The 22262-nt window shown below is 42.8% G+C and overlaps 1 protein-coding gene across 2 annotated transcripts in view; it reads right to left on the bottom strand.

Annotated features, from left to right (window-relative positions):
- The window catches only part of SND1 (staphylococcal nuclease and tudor domain containing 1), an 876127-nt gene that overhangs the window by 430117 nt on the left and 423748 nt on the right, over positions 1-22262 (bottom strand). For both annotated transcript variants that reach the window (XM_088447470.1, XM_088447461.1), the window contains exon 15: positions 16614-16755. In XM_088447470.1, the coding sequence (XP_088303596.1) occupies positions 16614-16755 (142 nt within the window). The remainder of the gene's footprint in view (positions 1-16613; positions 16756-22262) is intronic.

Genomic DNA, 22262 nt, shown 5'->3' with positions numbered 1-22262 from the left:
GTTTATAAATTCATACCTTCTGCAAAGTGGTACTTGACCTATTCTCATAGTTGCTAGATTGCACATGATCTAGAACCCCGTTCTAGATCATGTGGAAGATTGTGGAAACCTTAATTTACAATTAGGGTTATTCTTCCCAGCTTATTATTTGGCTGAATACATAAATATGGCTTCAGCAAATCCCTAAGTAGTAGTTATCTCTTCTATAAAACACAGATGCTACTGACATTAGAAATAAATCTGTTTTCTCCTTCAGAATTATTATAATTTATTTTAGTGTTTAGAACAACAGGTTCTCCTCATTTATAGTAACAGGTGCACATTAATCTACAACAGCAAAATTATGCAACACTGGCTGCTTACCCCAGGATTCACAGAAGCAGGCTGAATGGTTAAAGTGTTTCCTTTTACATGGGAACTGAGCATTTCAGATTTGTAATTTAGTGTCAGCTTACAGAGACTTTTCATATATCATCTTTACTTATTCTTCAAGCTCTACATAAAATGCCTGCAGGCAACATTTAGAAATCCTCAATAACCCCACTGACATAAAAAGACTGGTCCTCTGCAATAGATTTAATGCATCTGTAAAATAAGTTCACTTTAGACCAGTGGTTCTCATATTCGGTCCTCAGGAACCCCACAGAGTTCACTTTTTCCAGATCACACAACAGGTGTATTTATTACTTACTGACATTTGAAAAGATCCACAGGTGGAGCTAATTATTTCACTTGTGATTATGTGAGGAGACCTGAAAAACATGCACTGTTTGGGGTCCTGGGGACCGAGTTTGAGAACCTGTGCTTTAGACTAAAACGCCTGATACAGAAACATTTTCTGTGATCACCCCCATTCAGTGGCGGATCTATACTTTACTTTTAGGAGGGGGATTTACGATTTTATACTAACTCCTCCCCTCTATTTATAACTCCTCCCACTTACAATTCTGCCCCTCCCATTTTCAAGAAATACTAAAAAAAGTAAACAAACTGAATGAGTCAGTGATCGCGGAAAGGCACAAAAATTGTGGGTCCCAGGGACCCCTCATTCTACTAAATTGGGGTCCTACCTGACCTTTTCTGGGTCCCATCGGAATGATAGTTTTAGTCAAATCTAATAATATGCCCAACAGTGGCTCTCTCCATCCTCACAGACATGTGCACCAGACCCCCTCCCTCTCTCCCCCCAAAATTAAAAAGCCACACAGTAAAGTAAAAGGCAAAGCAGGCTCTCCCTCCCACCAGGCTCCGCTCCAGCCCCACTCACAGTAAAAAGTGAAAAGTGACATGCAGCAGCCTGCAAGCCACAGGACACAACAACGCTGTCACTGACCACCATCAGCCGTCTGCTCCGCCTCCGCTGCTCCTAAGATGGCCACAGGTCACAACAACGCTCTCAGTCACTGACCACCATCAGCCGTCTCCGCTGCTCCTAAGATGGCGCCCGCATCGACGGATCCCAGCGTCCTCACAAACAGACTGCACATGCCAGAAAATCTGACATTGCGAATGCGCAAATGAAGACAGCCCACAGCCGCGGAAAAGACTTAACTGAGTCTCTCTCTCAGCCTGCCAGCCACCACACGCCGCCCGGATCCCCCCCCCTACCCCGCCGGAGTCGGACTGGTGAGTCACTGTCACTCACACATGGTCCGATTGCTGTGTGCAGCGGCCGCCTTCGCGCGCCGCTGCAGCTCTTGATTGTCACTGTCAGCCGACTGAGCCGCTCAGCTGCCTATGAGGAAATCGGGGCTATGTGTAGGGGGGGCAATCGCCCTAATTGACCTCCCCGGGGATCCGGCACATGCTCCCATTCCATTATACTTATGCTGGCCATATACTAGCGCGATTTCGGGCCGATTGCCCGATTTGCAATGCGTCATTCGATGAACCGTGTCAAAATCATGTAGCATTTGGGTAGGATACGATCCAATGAACGCTCCGGCCGCTCTTAAAATGTATTGTATGATCAGATGTGCAGTCCATCATATCTATCGTAATCGTATGCAGATCGTGTATGTTATAAAGCACCAAATCGTACCATCGGGACTGCCGGGGAGTTCAAGTGAAAACGTACGACGAATCGCATCGTACTAGTGGTATGGCCAGTATTAAATCTCTGCCAATGAATCACATACAATATTGTAAAACACAGCAAAATATAATACCACTACCCCCATATTTATGTATTTAAGTGGTATCTAATTATTACAATCTAACACAAACTACAGAAAGTCAAATATCTGTAACATCAGTAACCCTGTGTATGAATTCAGTAAAGGCCCCCATACATCAGAGATTGCTTGCAGCATTCGTGCAATTTGCAATCGATTGTGTATAAAAATCTTTCCCTTATTCAATCGATTGAAAAAGGGAAAGATTTTTATACACAATCGATTGCAAATTGCACGATTGCTGCAAGCAATCTCTGATGTATGGGGGCCTTAACTTACAGCGTTGCAATTCCGCAAGCCTGACCTTTACACGGTCTTTACCCTCCTCCCCCCTAAAAGGCAAGACAATGGATCACACCACTTTACATCCATACATTGTTTACTTAAAGAATGTGCACAATAACTTAGCACATTTTACTCTCATAAAGGGCCAGGAAGGAAGAAAATACAAGCACAACATTTATATACACACACATATATATGCATACTCAAATTAATTATAAATACATTTATTTTAATTTCTTTTTTTGCTTGTTCGAGCTAGCTAAACATGATTGAGCAAGCACACATACTGGCTGAGAGCAATTTCATTATCTTCATTATGTTCTGCAATAGACTCAGAAATGGTGACAGTAAAATATTACACAGGAGCTATCTAAGTACGATGGTTTTAGTGTTTTGTTTGCAGCAATACTCAAGCAGACACATCTCCCTCTGCTGGCGATATAAACAGATTTACATCAAGACATCTACGTGTGTTCCCCAGGAGAGGCGCTCCTTTCCCTTTCCAAGATACAAAATGATAATTACCCAGCTTAAGTTTAGAACGCCACACATAGCACAAACACCTCGCATAGCACAGGCAGTTCTGAGTTTAATGCTAAATTGTGCAGTGTCACTAGATGAATAATTTCACACACAGAAAACCAACCAAAAATGGTCAGAGACATTCATAAAATCAGTAACGCCTCTGACGCAGGCTATAGCAGCACAGCACATTTCTACTTCTGAAAAAGAAAGCTATTCTTAGACACAACACATTGTTTTGAGAAAGTAGATTCACCATTTAAAAGGCAAGTTTTTTTTATATTTATTTAAAAAAAAAAACAACCTTTAGATAAACTATTCGTTCCTAACAAATGTAAATACAAGCTAAATCTTTCTGGCCAGCCAGCCTCAAAGAGACTGAACTATACACTGCACTATTATGCATTTGAGAAAAACAGAGCTTTGTCTGTAAAAAGATATTTGCCTATATATCTGTGCTTTTGCTTCATTGAGACTCCCCCAAAACTATTCTGATAAACCCAGTAACATTTTGCTGGCTTTATAGCCTTTTTCAAAATGCTGTACTTGATGTGGGTAAAAAAGCAGGCTGCAATGATATACTGTAGCAGAAAGTGCAACTACTGTGGCAATAAACTACAGCTCCCTGCATTCATTGGCAACACTCTTCCCTGTAGCATCATCACTAAGCTGTCTGTAGCCTGATCTAATCAGCTTCCTGCTTGGATGGGGGCAACAATTGCTGAGGAGGTAGCAGAGAGCAGTCTCAAGTAGGAGGGTGGAACCAGACAGTCCTAATGCTGCACAGCAGTGATTGTTACCCACAGCAACTAAATAATATGGCATAACTCCACAGCTTACAGAAAAGCTTTATTAAGCTCTATCCTTGATGGCCAAACTAATTCAGTTAGCTTGTAGAAAATAACTTTTTATGGTATGATAGAGATTGGTCTGATGAACAGCTGCATGATAACACTAGAACTGCTGGCTCTCACTCTGCTAAAATCTGTGTTAAATGTTTTGTGAAGTGAAAGCTACATTAGCTTGTATACCCTAATGGCAACATCAGGTGGGCCCTTTAAAAAGTCTCTACTTTCTTACCAGGTCTAAAGAGACAATATACAGCATATCGTGAAAGTGAACGCTGAATACGGTTCTCCCATCACACCATAACAATTTGCACGTAGAAGAACTACATGTATTGTTTTGGTAGTAAAACCACTTTGAAGTAACATGTTAGTGCTGTTATTTTTGGTCAGAAAATCACAGCATTACAAAATACCCATCTGAAATTACCCTGATGATACCACTTCAATTTTACAGTTTAGTAAATACTGAACTTACCAATTAAGTGCCAGTCCTGACCTGTGCCTGGATACTGACCTTGGCATTCATGCTACACAATTCAAACTACACTTACAACAATAAACAGCTGGGGGAGAATACTTGAATTCATATACAGTAGATGGCTGCCCCCTGTAGAGAGACTTTCCACTGACCTGATACTGTTTAGATGCACAACCAGAAGTGTTTACCAGAAATATCATCAAACTAAGTAGGAATATTATACCTGCCTACCATCTAAGAATGTCTGAGTGATACTCTGATTTTGGGGAGTTCTCGCACACTCCTGGATCCCACCACTTCACCACAGAAAATGATTTTCTGGGGGCATCATGACCAGATTCCCCGCAAAGCATATCATCATTGCCCAACACACTGCAGCTAGCAGGGAAGGAGCCACAATTACGTGATTCACACAGTGCCAAGTCACAGGCACCATCCCTCAAGGATCTTCCCCATAGGGTTGTGAAGGAAAATGAGCAGTGTTGTTGTACAGAGATTCTACATTATGAAAACAGCCAAACATCGCCAAGAACTGAATTGTCGCCTTTGAGTCTCTAAAGTCACTAATCAACTGGTAATAGAATTAAGAATTATGTTAAGAACTTACCCTTGTTAACTCCATTTTCCATCAAAGTCCGTAGGGTCCACAGGAATTACCATGGGGTGTAGTTGGTTGGAGTGAGCTGTGCACCAAATAGTTAAAGCTTTAGCTCCTAGGATGCACCTGCCCTCTTTCATATATACCCCGCCCCCAGCCACAGGCAGCCAGTTTTGTAAACAAGCCCAAGGCAGGAGTAGGAGAGAGAAGGAAGAACATTACTATCAAGAAATACACTCACAAAAGATGAGGGAATCAGTGACCGAGAGAAAAATACCTAATGACTTCGAAGAAATACAGATAAGGGTAAGTTCTTCCCATAACTCTTAATTTCTTCTTCAGGGTCCATACCGGTCCACAGGGACTACCGTGAGGAAGTTCTAAAGCAGTTTGCCCTAAGGGCGGGGACGCTCCTGAGCAGAAAGGACAATCCTGCGCCCAAAGGAAGCATCATGAGAGGCAAAAGTTTCAAAGGCAAAAACCTAAGGACGGTGTGGACAGAACCACACATTCTTCAATCAAAATTAAAACCCCGGGTTACCACTTATGGAAGGTAACCAATCTGTATACTGAGGACAGCTCTGTCCTAGATAAAAAATAAAAAGCAAGCACTCAGAAAACCCTAAAACCATAAGGTCATAACCTCTGGGTGAGCACCCTTAAAAATAAGAGTGCTAAGCTCTGTGACAGATGTGGCCTGAGGAACGCTTCCTCGCCCCACATATAATCCTGACCACAGAGCTAGAGAAACTTTTGGCTTTTAAGAGTGATAACTCCAGAGCAACGCCATCAAACACAAACAAGGGACGTCCGAGAGCAGACAAAGACCCTGTGCTAACAGGTCTGGCCACAGAGGAAGTGTAAAAGGAGCGATTATTGAGATCAGTGAACTAGTGGCGCCTGGGCCAGACTGGAGCTATCATTATCACTGTGCCACCTTGCTGCTTGAATTTCTGGTGAACCCTTGGGAGGAGGGAAATCGGAAGAAAAAAATATGCGAGATTGAAATTCCATCGCACTGCCAGAGCATCCACGAAAGCTGCTGAGGGGCCTCTAATCCTGGATCCATACTTGGGGACCTTGTGGTTGTGACGTGAGGCCATGAGGTCTACATCTGGTAGGACCCATTTGTCCACCAGGAGGTGAAAGACATCCGGGTGAAGAGCCCATTCCCCTGCCTGTACATCCTGGAGGCTTAGGAAGTCAGCTTCCCAGTTGAAGACTTTGCGTGCCTTCCTGATGGTAGAGGTAGGCAATTGTGGTTGCTCTGTCGGACTGGATTTGGACCAGCCTGCCCTGGAGAAGATGTTGTGCCAAACTGAACGCTCTGTACACATCTGAAAGCTCCGGGAAGTTTATAGGCAGGTGACTTTCCTGAGTTGTCCATCTTCCCTGAAAGGTATGATGACCTGTCACTGCGCCCATCCACGAAGGCTGGTATCCATAGTGAGAAGTTCCCAAGAATAACGCAGAAGGGGATGGGACGTCTGTGGCCACCACGAGAGGGAAAGCCGATCCTCCGGAGAGAGGAGGATCGTCTGGGACCGGATCAAATTATACTGTCCGTTCCACTGGGAGATAATCAATTGCTTAAGGGGCCTGGAGTGCAACTGTGCATAGTCCACCATATTGAAGGTGGATACTATGGATACCAGGTCCTGCATTGCTGAGTGAATGGATACTCTTCAATTGCAGAGCAGTTTGCGCACACGCAATTGCAGTACCAAAATCTGGACTGCTGGCAGAAAGATCCTTTGTAACTGAGAATCTAGGAGTACACCCAACTGTACCATCATCTGTGTTGGAAAGAGGGAGGACTTTTTCCAATTGATGAGCCAGATGTGTGCCTGTAGACCAGTTGGAGATGGCATTGTAAAACAGACTGGCTGTGCCAAAATTAAGAGGTTGTCTAGGTACGGCAGGATTCTGACTCCTTGATGCCTCGGGTAGCCCGTCATAACTGCCATTATCTTGGTAAAGAGCAGAGGGGCCGTTGACAGACCAAATGGCAGTGCCTGAAATTGGTAATGTCACTGCAGAACAGCAAACCGTAGAAATCGTTGGTGGGATGGCATAATAGGCACATGCAGATACGCATCATGAATTTCCAGGGAAACCATAAAATCCCCAGGTTCTATTCCAGAAAAATAGCTTGTAAAGTTTCCATGTGGAACTTGGGCACTCGGATAAGCCTGTTGAGGGTCTGAGATCCAGAATAGGCCGGTGAGAACCATTCGGCTTCTGAATAAAAAAAAGTGGAATAGAAACCAGTTCCTCGAAGAGCCGAAGGAACAGGTATTACCACACCTAAATTCAGCAGGGAGTGAATGGCTTCCTCAGAGGCCTGGGCCTTGATGGGGTCTGATGGAAGACCTGTACAAACAGATTGCTAGGGAGGACTTCTCCGGAAAGTGAGAGCGTATCCACGAGTGACCACTTCTCTAAGCTAGGCGTCTGTGGTTGTCTGATGCCACGAGTTGGCAAATCACATAAGTTGGCCTCCCACCCTGGGATCACCCAGGAGGAGCCCTCCCCATCAGGCGGAGGGTTTGTCGTCAGACTTAGTAGCTGGACATCTGGTCGCCCAAGGCTATTTAGATCTAGACTTGTTGGTCTTGTCTAAAGCAGGCTGCCTTGGAAAGGACTATCCTTTTGCCTTACCTTTGGGACGAAAGGCCCACAAGGAAGACCTATTAGGCTTAGGAGTAGCTGCTGATGGCAAAAAAGCAGATTTTGAGGCTGCCAGAGTAGCCACTACCTTGTCCATCTGTGCTAAACAGTACGTTGTCAGAGAAAGGCAAGGATTCAAAGGCTTTCTTAGATTCCGAGTCCGCTGTCCAGGAGCCAAAGGACTCTGCGGGTGACTACTGAGGCCGCAGATGCTTTAGAAGCAAGGAGTCCAGTAACCAACGCAGCTTCTTCCAAATAGTAGGACACCTCCCGAATATGGGAGATGAAGGCCAGTTGCTCCCTGGTAGCGTCCGATGACATGCTGTCTTCCAGTGCATTCGTCCATCCGTAAAAAACAGCCTTAGCAACCCAGGCTGCGGCCCTAGCCAGCCTAGTAATAGCGCCAAAAACGAGTAAACAGAGTTAATACAAGTCTCTAGTTTTCAATCTGTAGCATCCTTAAGGGGGAATGTTGATGACATAGGCAACATAGAGCTCTTATCTAAACATGCCACATGAGAATCCACCATAGGAGGGACTTCCCCACACCAGGTGGGAGAGGGTAAAAAGACACCAGTCTTCTTGGAACTGGAACAGTTTGTTAGGAATATTCCATGCTTCCCCCATAAGCTCAATGAGCTGTTCTGATTGAGGGAACCTTAACCACCTTTTGTCGTTTAAACACCGGGGCTTTAGGCTTAGGAACGGGTTCCTCATCTGCTATATTCAAGATTAATTTAACCGACCTTACTAGAGAAGGAACATCCACTATCGAATGATGTTCCTCCTTACCTGAGGGGGACCCTGGAGGAGAACCCTCTGCATCACCTGCCCTGGTGGTGTAGTGGGGGAGTGGACTCACCAGTTACCCCACAACAGCGATCTCCAGCTGGTCTCCACAGCCAGAGGTAAGGATTGCATAACAACGCGATTCCCCACATGTGGGAAATCGCTTTACTGGACATCCCCGTTATCTGGCTGCAGTCCAGTGTCTCCCAAGGAAGCGCTAGCCAAGCTCCGCTGGTGCCCTCCGTAATCACTGGACCGCTCACCGGTGTTGCGGCACCGGCGGGGGAAGTAGGAGCAGTCACAAAGGTGTCCATTAGGACGCCCAGCGCGACTTGCTCAGAAACAAAGTGAAAACTTTAAATCATAAAATAAAAGCTTGGGGCTGTCTAACATAAATGTGCTATTGCTTCTGCCAGCACCAAACAAAGAAACTGTCTGTGGCTGGGGGCGGGGTATATAGGAGGAGGGCCGATGCATCCTGGGAGCTAAAGCTTTAACTGATTGGTGCATGGCTCACCCCAACCAACTAAACCCCAGGGTAATCCCTGTGGACCCTGAAGAAGAAATTAACATTTACAAGTGTATTTTAGTAGCAATAAATGCATATAAACTGGTATGGGAAGGACAATATTGATTTGGTCACAATGACAACATACCCACTATTGCAGTGTCTTTTGGACTCAACGCGCCATTTATCATGAATGCAGATTGGGTCAATGGAGTGTCATGATCGTGTTTCACATGCAATTTCACTAGTGTTTTCTTAGCCGGCCTAACAGTAGGAAATAGAAACCAGAACAGCTCTAAAGTAACTTTCTTCTCTTAAAACTAGAAAATTATTATTTTTTTGCAAGTGTAATTGTTTCTATTACAGTTTAAGGAGATATTTCAGTCATCTCCAAATCACCTAATAATATAAAACACAATTTGCAAATTACAAAGATCTACCAAAAATATTGAAACAACTCAGCATAACAACAACTTCGGATACACTGAGGAAAAGAGGTCTGGATGGTGGTTTGTGATCCTGAAAATAAAGCTAAGCTGATTAGTCCGCCAGCGGGAGAGAAACAAGAGCAACAGGTCCACCGGTCATGGCTGGATGGGAAATATTAAATTCACATAAATTCACAGCAAGGAACAATACACCCCTCCCAGACCCACTCTTCGGCTCAGGCAGTGCAACAACAACGTTTTAACCAAACATTTAGATTATGATGGACCATGGGTGAAGCATTTTTGTCACTGCAATTTTTACTTATTCATAATTTAATGGTAAAAATCAAAATAATTGTTTTCAATAACCCTAACTGTACAATTAATATTAAATTGATTAAAACATTTTTCAAATATCATGTGACTATCCAGAGCAGAACTGCAGTGTATCCATGTGCAAGAACAACGAAAATTAGCATTGCATAAGCATATAGGGACTTATTAAAGTCTGCAGCTGATATAATCAAGCAGAAACAAGAGTTTTTGCATCATTATTTAAGATCCTAAAGTAGTGAGTTACTGTATCGAAGCACACCACAGTCCCCATACAATTTATCAGGACCTGGTCTTTCTTAAGCTGGGTACACACTAGACTATGTGTGTACCCAGCATAAGCAGATGCGACTGCACAATATATCGGGCGGTCCGTACATACTGCACGGTCTGGTGTATGATAGTGCGATATATCGTTCCCCTGCCACATCCAGAAGCATGGTGTCAGCTGCCAATACAGGAGCACGCAATGATTCACCTCAAAATGACAAATCGTCCAATATATTGCCTAGTGCAGTGGTTCTCAAACTCGGTCCTCAGGACCCCACACAGGTCACATTTTCCAGGTCACCCAGCAGGTGCACAGGTGTATTCATTATTCACCGACACATTTTAAAAGACCCACAGGTGGAGCCAATAATTTCACTTGTGATTCTGTGAGACCTGGAAAACATGCACTGTTTGGGGTCCTGAGGACCAAGTTTGAGAACCTGTGGTCTAGTGTGTACCCAGCTTTACAGAAAAAGCTCCTGGAGTGGGAACAGGAATTTACATAGATCAGACTGCCTCCTATGGCTCCTGGCTCAGCGATAGGGGGATACAAAGGGGACACCTTTACCGGACCATGAGATTCCAAGGGGCTCCAGGGCCCTCAGGAATTTCTGAAGAACAGATCATGCGTGAGCAGTATTCAGCAGCTCACTGGCAGAAAGAGGGCGGCTGGTGTAATAAAGTTGTTTTTTTTGGCCAGTGCAGCATGCGTGATGTCATGCCACTGGATCGGAGAGACGCTACCAGCAAAGAGGAATTGCAGGCAGTGGAGGTAAGTGTCGGCCAGACAGAGACACAAGGATGGGGAAGGGGGGTGTTTTACATGGGGTGGGGGTTATGAGTGAGGCTGGAGTGACGCGAAGGAATGAGGCTGGAACATCATAGGCGAGAATGAGGCGGGAGAGTAAGAGAGGATGAGCCAATGACCGACCGACTTATACCTATCAGGTAGGGATGAGGGCCCCCAAAATATGTGCCAGGCCCATGATTTCTGTTGCAGGCCCTGTCTGGCTCCAACAGTGTTCATGTGTGAGCTAATGTCATACATATGCAGCAACACTGCCGGAACATAATCAGACAGTGCAAACTTTTGCTGCTTCTACTAGCTGCAAAAATCAAGCTGTTTGCCAAGACAGTTGATTACGGTGTAGCTGTCCCAACGCCAGCCTGAGCTACAGATGTGTCCTGACACATCTTTACTGCAGTCGTGCTAAAAAGCCATTCATGGCGTACCAGGCCAGTGAGAGACTTAACTCTGGGTCTCTTTTTGCTGAAAATGTGTCTAAGTCGCAATGCGATGCAAGTAGGATGCACCAGGAGATTGTGTTAATCAATTTGATATTTGACATATCTGTAAGCGACTAAGGGCCCTATTCATCATCACTTATTTTTCACGAAAGCATGTGAAAATTATTATTTTCACATACTTTTGTGAAAAATAAGTGTCAGGGATATTTCATCAAGTTCCGAAGAAGCATTTTTTTTTCTGAACTTGATAACCTTCACAGGCTGCTGTTTACATGGCAGCCTGTGAAGAATTACAAGGCAGCCACAGCAGAAGGATCTATTAAGATCCCTCCCTGCTGTGTCTGCACTGCCGAGCCCTGGAGCTCTCACTCCGGGGCACAGCAAACATGTGATCATACTCACTGGCCGAAGACACCGATGTGACGGAAAAGGTAAAAGGGTATGCAGCAGGGGAGGGGGGCATCGGACACCCGCATTGGGGGGCGCACCGAGACACCCGCAGGGAGGAGAGGGTTATCGAACACCCACTGGGATGGGTGGGCAGCTGGCACTTGTGGGGGGAGGGGGTCATACACCCACGGGGTGCATCGGGCACCCGCGGGAGGGTGTGTGGGAGGGGTACCAGTTCGGACACCGGAGGCGCTGCGGAGGGGAGGAAGTGAGTCAGCGGGGGAATAGAGAAGGGGGAAGAGCCATGCAGCAGTGAGGAAATCCTTGTGGACACCTCAGCTGCACGGGGAAAAGTATCACTTTTCCGAAAGTGGACTCCGCAAAACGAGCAGCTTTTCGGAAGTGATACTTTTGTCAGGGAGGCATGATGAATGCCTCCAAAACATCTTTTAAACTTGCAGTGCGTTTAAAACATAAATATCACTAGTGATAATGTCATGATGAATAAGGTCCCTAAGTCTCTCAATCAGCATGCAAAGTGCTATGATGCAGTGGCCGCAGCTTTTTTCCATGGCAAATTCCAGTTATAGAATCAGTTGCACACAGATATACAAGTGTAAAATTACTCTGCACAGTCTCCTGTTGCGTCCTAGTCACATCGCATTGCGACTTAGACCCATTTTCTGCAAAAAAAAAAAGGCGCCTGACACTAGCAGAGTAGCATGGGACCTGGAGGCTCACTCACACCAGGCAAGTTGCAGAGAGTGACGTATTGAGGCTAGATGTAGAAGGACAGCTCTGTATCATAAACTGCTCCGAAAAGTTTATCTTCTCCTTGTGAATCACGGCAAGAAGGAATGATAATTAACCGTATTTTTTCGCACAAATTGATAAATGGGCTCCTTGAATGCTTTGAACAAAAGAATTACAACAAAATGTAAAAAAATGAATAAAAAAGAAAACCACACAGCACGCTTAGTGAAAGTCGCAGGAGTGCATTAACAAGTCAGTTTGAGTCAGCTGCAGATTTTAAAACAGTTTTGAAGATTCTAAACTGCTTATAACTGCAAGGTTTTGCTATGTAGATGAAGAGGAGTTAAGCGAAAACATTCCTCTGAACAAACCAATTGTAAACACATTTTCCAGTATAAATTCATCTTTCTACTAGAATCGCATCTAAAGTTTTAACCTTGAGTTAAGCATACTTGACTATTGTTTGGACCACCGCTCTGGGAAGGCAGGTCCTAGAGTTGCAGGCGGCCTGGCAAAGTAGTTCACGCAATTCAGCTCCCTGGTGCAAAGCTCCAATTTGCCCACCTCATGGTGGGATGTGAAGATGTATATTTTCTACACTCATGAACTCTCGTCGACTTCACAAGAACAGGGGACGGGACCCGGGAGAGTAGCCTACTCTTACAGGGAATTCTCGATTCCCCTGACATTCCTGGAGAGTAGGCAATTATGGTGCTAAGGCAGCATGTCAAATTATTGAAATATCATGTTGTTTCCCCTATTTATGTGATATGTGCACTACATTACATAATAACTAGTATATGTTTTAAACTGGGAACCACAATGAGTATGTTGGTACCATATATATGCAGCTACCGCAACAAGTATACTCGCAACAGCCTCCCATACACATCAGTGCTAAAGCGTAAAATGTTTACACTAAAGTAAAGCCACAATTACAATGTATCCCCTTATACTGATAGTATAAATACACATTTTTTGAAAGGACATGCTCATAAGAATTGAAACGTTCAACGTGGAAAAAAACAAAACAGTACTTTATCTAATCTACATAAAAAAAATAGTTCTGATTTTCTTTGGGTTTACAGGCTGATGCGTATATACTATATGTGATACATTCACCAGCAAACACAGTTGGTAATAACTTGATAGATAACATACATGTAAAGATTTACATACGACTGCCCTATGGGGAAAATGATGCAGAACAGCATTTGTCACATGATAGGACAGTAACTTCAGAGAGGTCGAACAAGCAACTGGGCAGTATCTGTGGGCGGTATTGTATGGTGAAAGCTGGCATTCCTACAAATGTAAAAGTTATTTGCCACAAAAAGCACCCCCCAATCTTCATATAATCCTTATAATGGTATATTTATGTTATAGAAAGAAAAAATTGAAACGCTAGTTCTGCCTTGGCAATGGAGAAGTGAAGCCAATTTCAGTATTGTAAATGAAATTGGCAGAATTGGGGATATAATAGCTAATTGGGTAGCCAACAATACTACTTCGCAATTAGAGCTGCCCTAGCTTTCTTAGAGGCAAGTTAGTTTCTATAACCAATGGCACATCTCACACGCATAGGATCTGCATAAGTCTGTCTGTGGTGGCTAGGTGGCACACAGTGACTTTCAATCCTAGAGATCCCAGCTGACATGGTAACACTCACATTAAAGTGTCAGCCACCGCCGGTGGTACAGGAAGCATATTATATGCAGATACCGCGTGCATATTTGTAACGACCTCTAAGTAAATACAGTTTGATTTTTTTTGCCCACCTTCAGAGCATTGAAGAATGTAACTAAAACTACCCTACAAGACATTAAAAAGACTACACTTAAATAATTTTGTATCTTTCTATCAATATCATTGAACATTAATTTAAATGCAGTGTCATTCTTCCTAATGTCCTCTCAAAGATGTTGGCTTTCAATGTCCCAAAAATTAGGGTGACAACACAATCAACAGTAGCCAGACCTTTTTATAACCCTCTGGCAGTGCACAGCCAAGCACGGTTAGGGAACATTAAGATTCTCATAGAGCACAAAACATATACCTGCATTGTTATAAAAAATGTGAAAACAAAATATTTCACAGTGAGCAATTCAATCATTCTGTTACTGTGTAAAAATTCCAAATATTGTCATGTTACACTGTGATAAAATATCTGCCTTGGCACAGCTTGGCTTTCAACAAAGATTACAGCACAGCAGGTAACGTCAGTGGTGGCCATCTTAATGACATTTAGCTCTGCACCTTAGTACATGAATGTGCAGGATACACAGAATGACTAAATTACTATATCTCTCCAGCTGTTGACATAAAGAGCACAGACAGCAGATAAAGAGGCATACTGACAGCTCATACAGCTAAAAAGAAGAGCACAATCAGATTATATGAACCACGCACAAATTATCAGTGGATTCCTAAACCAATAAATAGGAATGCCTAGTGTAAATCGGGATGAAAATATAGCAATAAACTTGATTTTGAGGAACAACGCAGAGATTTCGGATTTTCTTATTTAACACTGTGGAATATATATTCCATCTTTTATATTTTCACAGGATTCTACTCTGTGACCATGTGTCACTATCAGCCTTGGGAAAATTAATCCTTCAGTTCTACAGTTTAATGCCAAGAGTTTGTTTCAGCCATTGAACCCAAAAAAAATAACATTGCCTTGAACAGATTATGGACACAAATTTATGTAGAGAATAGGGGTTTAGTCACTAGGGGGAGAGTTATGGTTAGGCCGCATGGGGGGGGGATATTAGTCTGCGGGGGTGGGAATCTAGGTCTAGGCAGCAGGAATGGTAGGGTTAGGGTACTTACCCAACCCAATTTAAAGATTCCCCAGTCCTACAATCTGCGCCCATAAATTACAGATATATTTTAGTGCTTTGCAGATAATTCAGGAAAGACAGATCTGCCAATCTTGAAACATCATTTTACTAGTGACAGTCTGCAAATTGGCTGATTGTTACAATACACTAGCAATCTATAGCCCAGATTGGTCTATATAATCTAACATGCTGGACAACCTGATTCACCAATTCCAATAACTTTTTGGTAGGAATCTGATCTGTAAACCCCATACATTGCAGATTTTTTTACACAATCATCAAACACAGACTTACCCCAATTAATTGCTGTTGTATGGGGGCTTTAGTTACACACCATTATTTGCAAACTGAAGACTGTCCAAATTTGCCACTTTAAAATGGCTGCAGAGAACATGTACAGTATGAGCAGGATCACCAAACAGAAGACACAAACTGTGACTGCTGACTGTGATAAGCCTGCCCTAATCGAAATGCCGACCGCCAGCTTCTCGACTCTGTAATCCCGACAGGGGACTAATGATAATAGTCGAAATCCCGCCGCTTATCATTATCCCTATGGCAGGAGCCCGATGGCCGGCATACCGGTAAGCCGGGCAAGGACAGCCGCGCGGGGGAGAAGTGGGGAATTAGGGTTAGGCACCCCCCCCCGGGAGAGTTAGAATTAGGCTAGGGGAAGTGGGGGTTAGGGTTAGGCACCCCCCGGGGGGAGGTTAGGGCCAGGCACCCCCCCCAGGAGGGTTAGGTTTAGGCTGTTGGAACGGGGAGGGGTTAGGTTTAGGCACTGGAGGGGAGGTTAGCAGGGTTAGGCACCCCTAAAGGAGGGTTAATTCCCTGTCGGGATCTTCACTGCTGCCGGTCTTTGAACCGCCAGACATAGGTCTGGTGGGATTTCATACCGATCCCGTTGAGATTTTTCACCCTATCTGGTGCCACATGAATGGACCTGCTGTGCCAATGCTAAAAGTACAAAGGTGCAGAAAATATCTAATGCTATGCTGCAAATAAAGTGCAGGTGTAATCATGAATTGTTTCTCTAACATTGTCACTAAAAAATATTCAAAGTTTTTTCTAAACGTGCAGTATTTATCGTCAGTGGCCGCACATTTACACAGGCATGTGTGCCTTAATGGTTATTTAACAAAAATAAAGGAAAAAACAGGAGACACAATCTATAGGCAGCACTAAAGATGTGAACTAAAAATTTGAGCTTCCATAAAAACCAAGTTTATCGGGTTCTATTCGTGCAGAATTTTACAAGACCAAGATTTCTCCCATTAGCCACACTAGTGGCATTTCATATTTTTGCTAACTGAATGAACTTAAAAACATAGATCTAATTATGTACAGTAATTAAAACTGATGAAATGTATGCTTTAAGTTTCTAGATATGTTTAGATTAACAGATAGATGCAGTATTTAAGCCAATTTGATGCATGTGACCGCCAGTGATTGCATCTCGCAGCTCTCACTTACCGGCCAGGAGAAAGGTTATAAGGCAGGTTTCCTTTGGCATATAAAGCTTGAGTCTGGACCCACTGAATACATACTCTACAATTGCTTCGGAGCGCCCAGCCCTTTGCAGGAAGGGAAGAAACTGTTTTGCTTTTTGGGTATCCTAAAAATAAAAAAATAACAAATTAATATCTAACGTACAGTAAATACTTGATACCTGGGCAAGAACAAATAGTATTAATAAACAACTAGGAACAAATTGCATGTATTTATCATCCCATATACAACTGTATTCTTTCAAGGTAAGCAGATCAATGAAATGTTTTCCATCTGCCTTAAGCTCCAAGCTTTGGGGCACTCTATGGCATCCCCTCAGTGCTGGGGGATGATTGAGGAAGAAACCCACTGTTTCACTTGTTAGAAAAGCTTATATAGGTTGAGTTTCCCATATCAGAATATTCCAAAATACGGAATATTTTTAGTATGACTGAGATAAAGAAACCTCAATGTACACAATCTTTGTTTTAGGCACAAAATTATTTAAAATATTGTATAAAGTTACCTGCAGGCTGTGTGTATAAGGTGTAAATAAAACAAATGCATTCTGTTTTTAGATTTAGTTCTCATTCCCAAGATATTTCATTATGATATGCAAATATTCCAAAATATGGAATATTCTGATACTCAGAATACTCCAAGCATTTTGGATATGGGAGATTCAACCTGTAAAACAATTGTCCAATGTAATGCCCAATGTAAATGCAGGATACAATCTCTTCCCACTTGTGTCTTCTGGAGTTTCATTTTTCTATGGAGCCATTTCTGAGACAATAAGGGGCATATGTATCAAAGCTTGATGTGAGATAAAATTGTGAGATATACATCACCAACCAATCACCTTCTAACTTTCATTTCTTAAACACAGCAAGCAAAATGTTAGTTTGGAGCGGATTGTGAAATATATATCACCAACCAATTTTATCTCACATCAAGCTTTGATACATATGCCCCTAAATCTCTAAAATTAATACTTTATCACATCGCTCATCAGACAAGCCTCTGTTTTTAAATGTTAATGCACATTAGCAAATTAAAATGTAACAATCCAGCCCGTATTGTTTTCTGTCTAGCATCGTGCTTCTGTTTGAAATGTTGCCCTTTGATTAGTTTCATTGTGAGTGAAGGTATGCAAAGTGTTCAAAAGAAGGGAAAGAAAATAAACTAGCCAGTGAATTTGATCATCACCCTTTCCCTACAACATCCCATCCCTGTATAACTCGGTGTATAATGCTATTACTCTGACCAAGCATGGATCATTTTTGTGAAAATTAAACCAAGGAATCAAGTGCTGTATCTTTCAGCCAAAACACAAAGTGAAATTCCTGCTACATTTGGGAAAGTGCTAAAAAGTTAAAGTAGACTCTATACACACTTCATTTAATCAATATTCATGAATATGTTTTAACAATTTACTATTGACATAATTTTCCACCAATTTACCCGCTCTTATCCTAGGGCAGAGGGTCCCAAACTCTGCCATCATAGCCCAGGTTTTAAGGATATTCATGCTTGAGTGACTATTAGTAACTCCGTCAACTAGATTAAACCATCTGGACTCAAGCATGGATATCGCTAAAACCTGGACTGTAATTGCGGAGTTTGGGAAACACTGTCCTAGGGGATTTCAACACCACCACTAACAAACCTTTTGGCCTCAAAATGCTTTATGTACTGTATACTTCCTTCATTCTCCCATTTTGGCATCAATCTTTCTGGACATATTCTTTTTACCTTCTACCTTACCTTGCCTGTATAACAATATCAGTCTGCACAAAAATTCCTTGATGCATTCCTCTCCTTTTTAACCATGTCTTGCCCTTGTGCTGCAGTTTCTTTTAGTACTACACTCACCTTATGCCTAAACACGGCAGTGTGTAAACATAGACCCTCTATTTCTTGTTGGGTCTATCACAAGTCACTGTTCTTGGCCCTCGGCTTTTTCTCTTTATAACCTCTTCTCTCTGTGATGTAATATACACTTTGTCCTACACTATCACCTCTATGCAGCTAACACTCAGATGTACAGTACCTCTTTTCCCCTGACCACTTTTTCATTGCAACTGGCTCAGGTATCTCCACTTAAATGTTCCAATGGTGCTTAAAGCTCAATATGTCACAACTGTAGTTCATAATCTTCCCATTTTAGTGTAAGTAACCCCTTCTAGTATAAACAATAAAAATATATGGATCTGCGCTTCACAGTAGGCAGCTACTGATGGCAAAAGGTAATCCCTAATATTACCCCAAAAGAGATATATAAAACACAATGTAGTCACCAGAGCGCACAAAAAACAAGGACATAGAGTTAGAATAGTAAATGCTGCCACTATATACTCATATACAATGTGACAAAAACTTCAACAAAAAGTGTGTAATAAGAGTCTCTGTGGACTATCTCCGTAGTCACAATAGGAGGGTTGCTTCGTTATGTTCAGAAAACTTTTTTCATGAAGGTCTCCTTAATCCCATGTCACTCACGTGCACATAAAAGAAAGGAAAAAGAAAGGGACCTTCCTGGTGTATTACCATTTATTAACGTAAAACATGTAAATGCAAGACATATAAAATCCACCGTATTTTGATAAAAATCAAGGCGTACCGGAAAGTGGGGGTGTAGACAAAGTACACCAAAAGCGCTATAGGGGTCCTTCCTGAGAAACAGGAACAGAGAGTCCCAAAACGATCTGCAGTGTCTTTGAAAAGAGCTTCACTTCCTGGATCAGACCTTGAACTGGAACACCAACGCGTTTCAACTGTAATTTCAGTCTTTTTCAAGGTGTCTGTGAAAAAGACTGAAATTACAGTTGAAACGCGTTGGTGTTCCAGTTCAAGGTCTGATCCAGGAAGTGAAGCTCTTTTCAAAGACACTGCAGATCGTTTTGGGACTCTCTGTTCCTGTTTCTCAGGAAGGACCCCTATAGCGCTTTTGGTGTACTTTGTCTACACCCCCACTTTCCGGTACGCCTTGATTTTTATCAAAATACGGTGGATTTTATATGTCTTGCATTTACATGTTTTACGTTAATAAATGGTAATACACCAGGAAGGTCCCTTTCTTTTTCCTTTCTTTTATGTGCACGTGAGTGACATGGGATTAAGGAGACCTTCATGAAAAAAGTTTTCTGAACATAACGAAGCAACCCTCCTATTGTGACTACGGAGATAGTCCACAGAGACTCTTATTACACACTTTTTGTTGAAGTTTTTGTCACATTGTATATGAGTATATAGTGGCAGCATTTACTATTCTAACTCTATGTCCTTGTTTTTTGTGCGCTCTGGTGACTACATTGTGTTTTATATAAACCCCTTCTAGTGTTCCTCAAGCAAGACCCACATTTTCCCCAATTTCCTAAGCCCACTGCATTCAAGTCACCCTTAACTTTGATCTCCTCTTCACCCACATCCAATCAATTACTGCACTTGATTGTTCGAATAGTGCAAGAATATGTCCTATTTCCACTTAGGACATTACAAAATCCTTATCCCTTCTCTTATCTCCTGACTTGACTTAAACAATCTTAGATGATCATCTTGCCTTCACCTCACACGTCTCTTGAAGCACCTTATAAATAAAAGATAAAAATAATAACGAGGTGACACATAGTTCCTTATCCTTCAGTGATGTCACCAGTTTTATTGAGACTTTATTTCAGCATAAAATCTAGATACACCATTGTGTGAAGGTACTAAGCGACCTTAAAGTTAGCCCATACTTTAAATGCAATAGAACAAGAATGATATTGTAATACATACCTTGCATCTGACCGATTTTGTATGTACAGTAGAAATGCATGGTTTCATAAGTGAAACCAGTACATCAAATACATGTAACAGGTTGAGAGCCACCTGTAGATATTGCATAGTGTATATAGCCGAAACCAATCACCAATTATCGGCATGACTGAGAGATGCAATATATTGTACTTGGATATACTTCTGTTAGACGGGCCAATTATCTGAATGTGTTCATTTGTCTGCCGTCCAATGGTGACTTATAAGACAGTGGGGTATATTTACTAAAGTGCGGGTTTATAGAAATGGAGATGTTGCCCATAGCAACTAATAAAACTGTATTTAACATTTATCTAGCACCTTCTAGAAGAATATATCTGGAATCTGATTGGTTGGTATGGGCAACATTTTTACTTCTTTAAACCCATACTGTAGTAAATATACCCCAGTGTATGGCAACTGTAAGTAAATGACCGCTAAATACACCAAGCTGACTCGGGTGTAAAAAAGAAAAGCAATACAAAATTTAAATAAAAGTCATGGACAAATCAGAAAGATGGCAATAGAATATTAAGATCACAAATCTGAGGTCAGGACAGTTGTAAACAAACAGGTAAAAGGTTATGGAAGGGGGCATACAAACAAGGCATAAATGGACTGAGGACACAGCAGGCAAGAATAACCAACATAAAAACAAAAATCAAATCAAAATGCATGGCAAGAAAAATAGGGAAAGACAACCAGGATGACAGGAGACAGCAGACAAGACAGACACAACAACTATCACACTGCTGATGAGTGTACTACTGACAGACTTCTGAACCTACCTGGAAACAACCTCAATAAGTAAAATCAGCCCATCCCTAGAAAGATAATGAATTAACGTCTTGCACCTGTCACAGGGGCGTTTCTAGAGAGGAGGGGGCCCGTGTGTAGTCTCCGGCAAAGGCCTCCTCCTCTCCGCCCGGCAGCGCACTGAGCTGTGCGCGGCCAGCGCCAGAGTTATAGACTCTGTGGGCACTAGAGTGTGCCCAGAGTCTATAATGAATGCAGAGGTCACCGTCATTTGCCTTCGCAAACGACGGGAAAATGGCCACCGCGGCCATTTTCCTGTTGTTTTACAGCGCCAGACCACCACGCCGTGGGACTCCGGAGAGGTAAGTAATATTATGGGTACAGGGTGTGCGGTGCGGGGCCCCCCTGGACCCAGGGGCCCATGTTCCCCGCACACCCTGCACCCATTATAGATACGCCCCTGACCCGTCACATAAGGTATTAAGTGAAGGTGTCAAGACAACCTGTGCTAATGGACCTGAGTTGCAGTGATATAGGTGCAGCTCTATTTATATTTTACCCTGGAGCTCGGCATTACTATCTGAAACGAAGATTTTTTTAATGCAATCTAAGGGGCTGATCCTGAGATGGGAGCAGAGCAACACAAAAGGAACTTTGTATGTTGAACAAACCATGTTGCATTGCAAGGGGTGCAAATACATTTATTATTTTGCATGCAGGGTAAATACTGGCTGCTGTTACATGTAGCCCACAAATACTGGCCAACTTTATATTTACTCTGAAATTTATATTTCAGTTTGAACACATCCCTCTTGCATCTAAATCTGTGCACATTTTACATCTGCCCTACCAGTGGGGCAACACAGTGGTGTCACTAGAGAGGTGCGGACAGCACCGGGTGTCACCCTCCAAGGTGGTGACACCAAAATGTTATTGTGCAGCGCCAGGCTCCCAGTCACTGAGGAGGAGCTGGCAGTGCAGGGAAAGTCTATGGGGGAAGCCCGGCATTTCTGGGAGTGTTCGGCACGCCCCCAGAGTGATGAACCCAGGGGCGTGCGATGAGGCCACAACCCTTTCATT

This window comes from Taudactylus pleione, unplaced genomic scaffold, assembly GCF_031769625.1.
Source record: "Taudactylus pleione unplaced genomic scaffold, aTauple2 ptg000019l, whole genome shotgun sequence".
NCBI classification, from domain to species: domain Eukaryota; kingdom Metazoa; phylum Chordata; class Amphibia; order Anura; family Myobatrachidae; genus Taudactylus; species Taudactylus pleione.
Note: the sequence above shows the minus strand (reverse complement) of the source record. Positions and strands in the feature narration are given on the sequence as shown.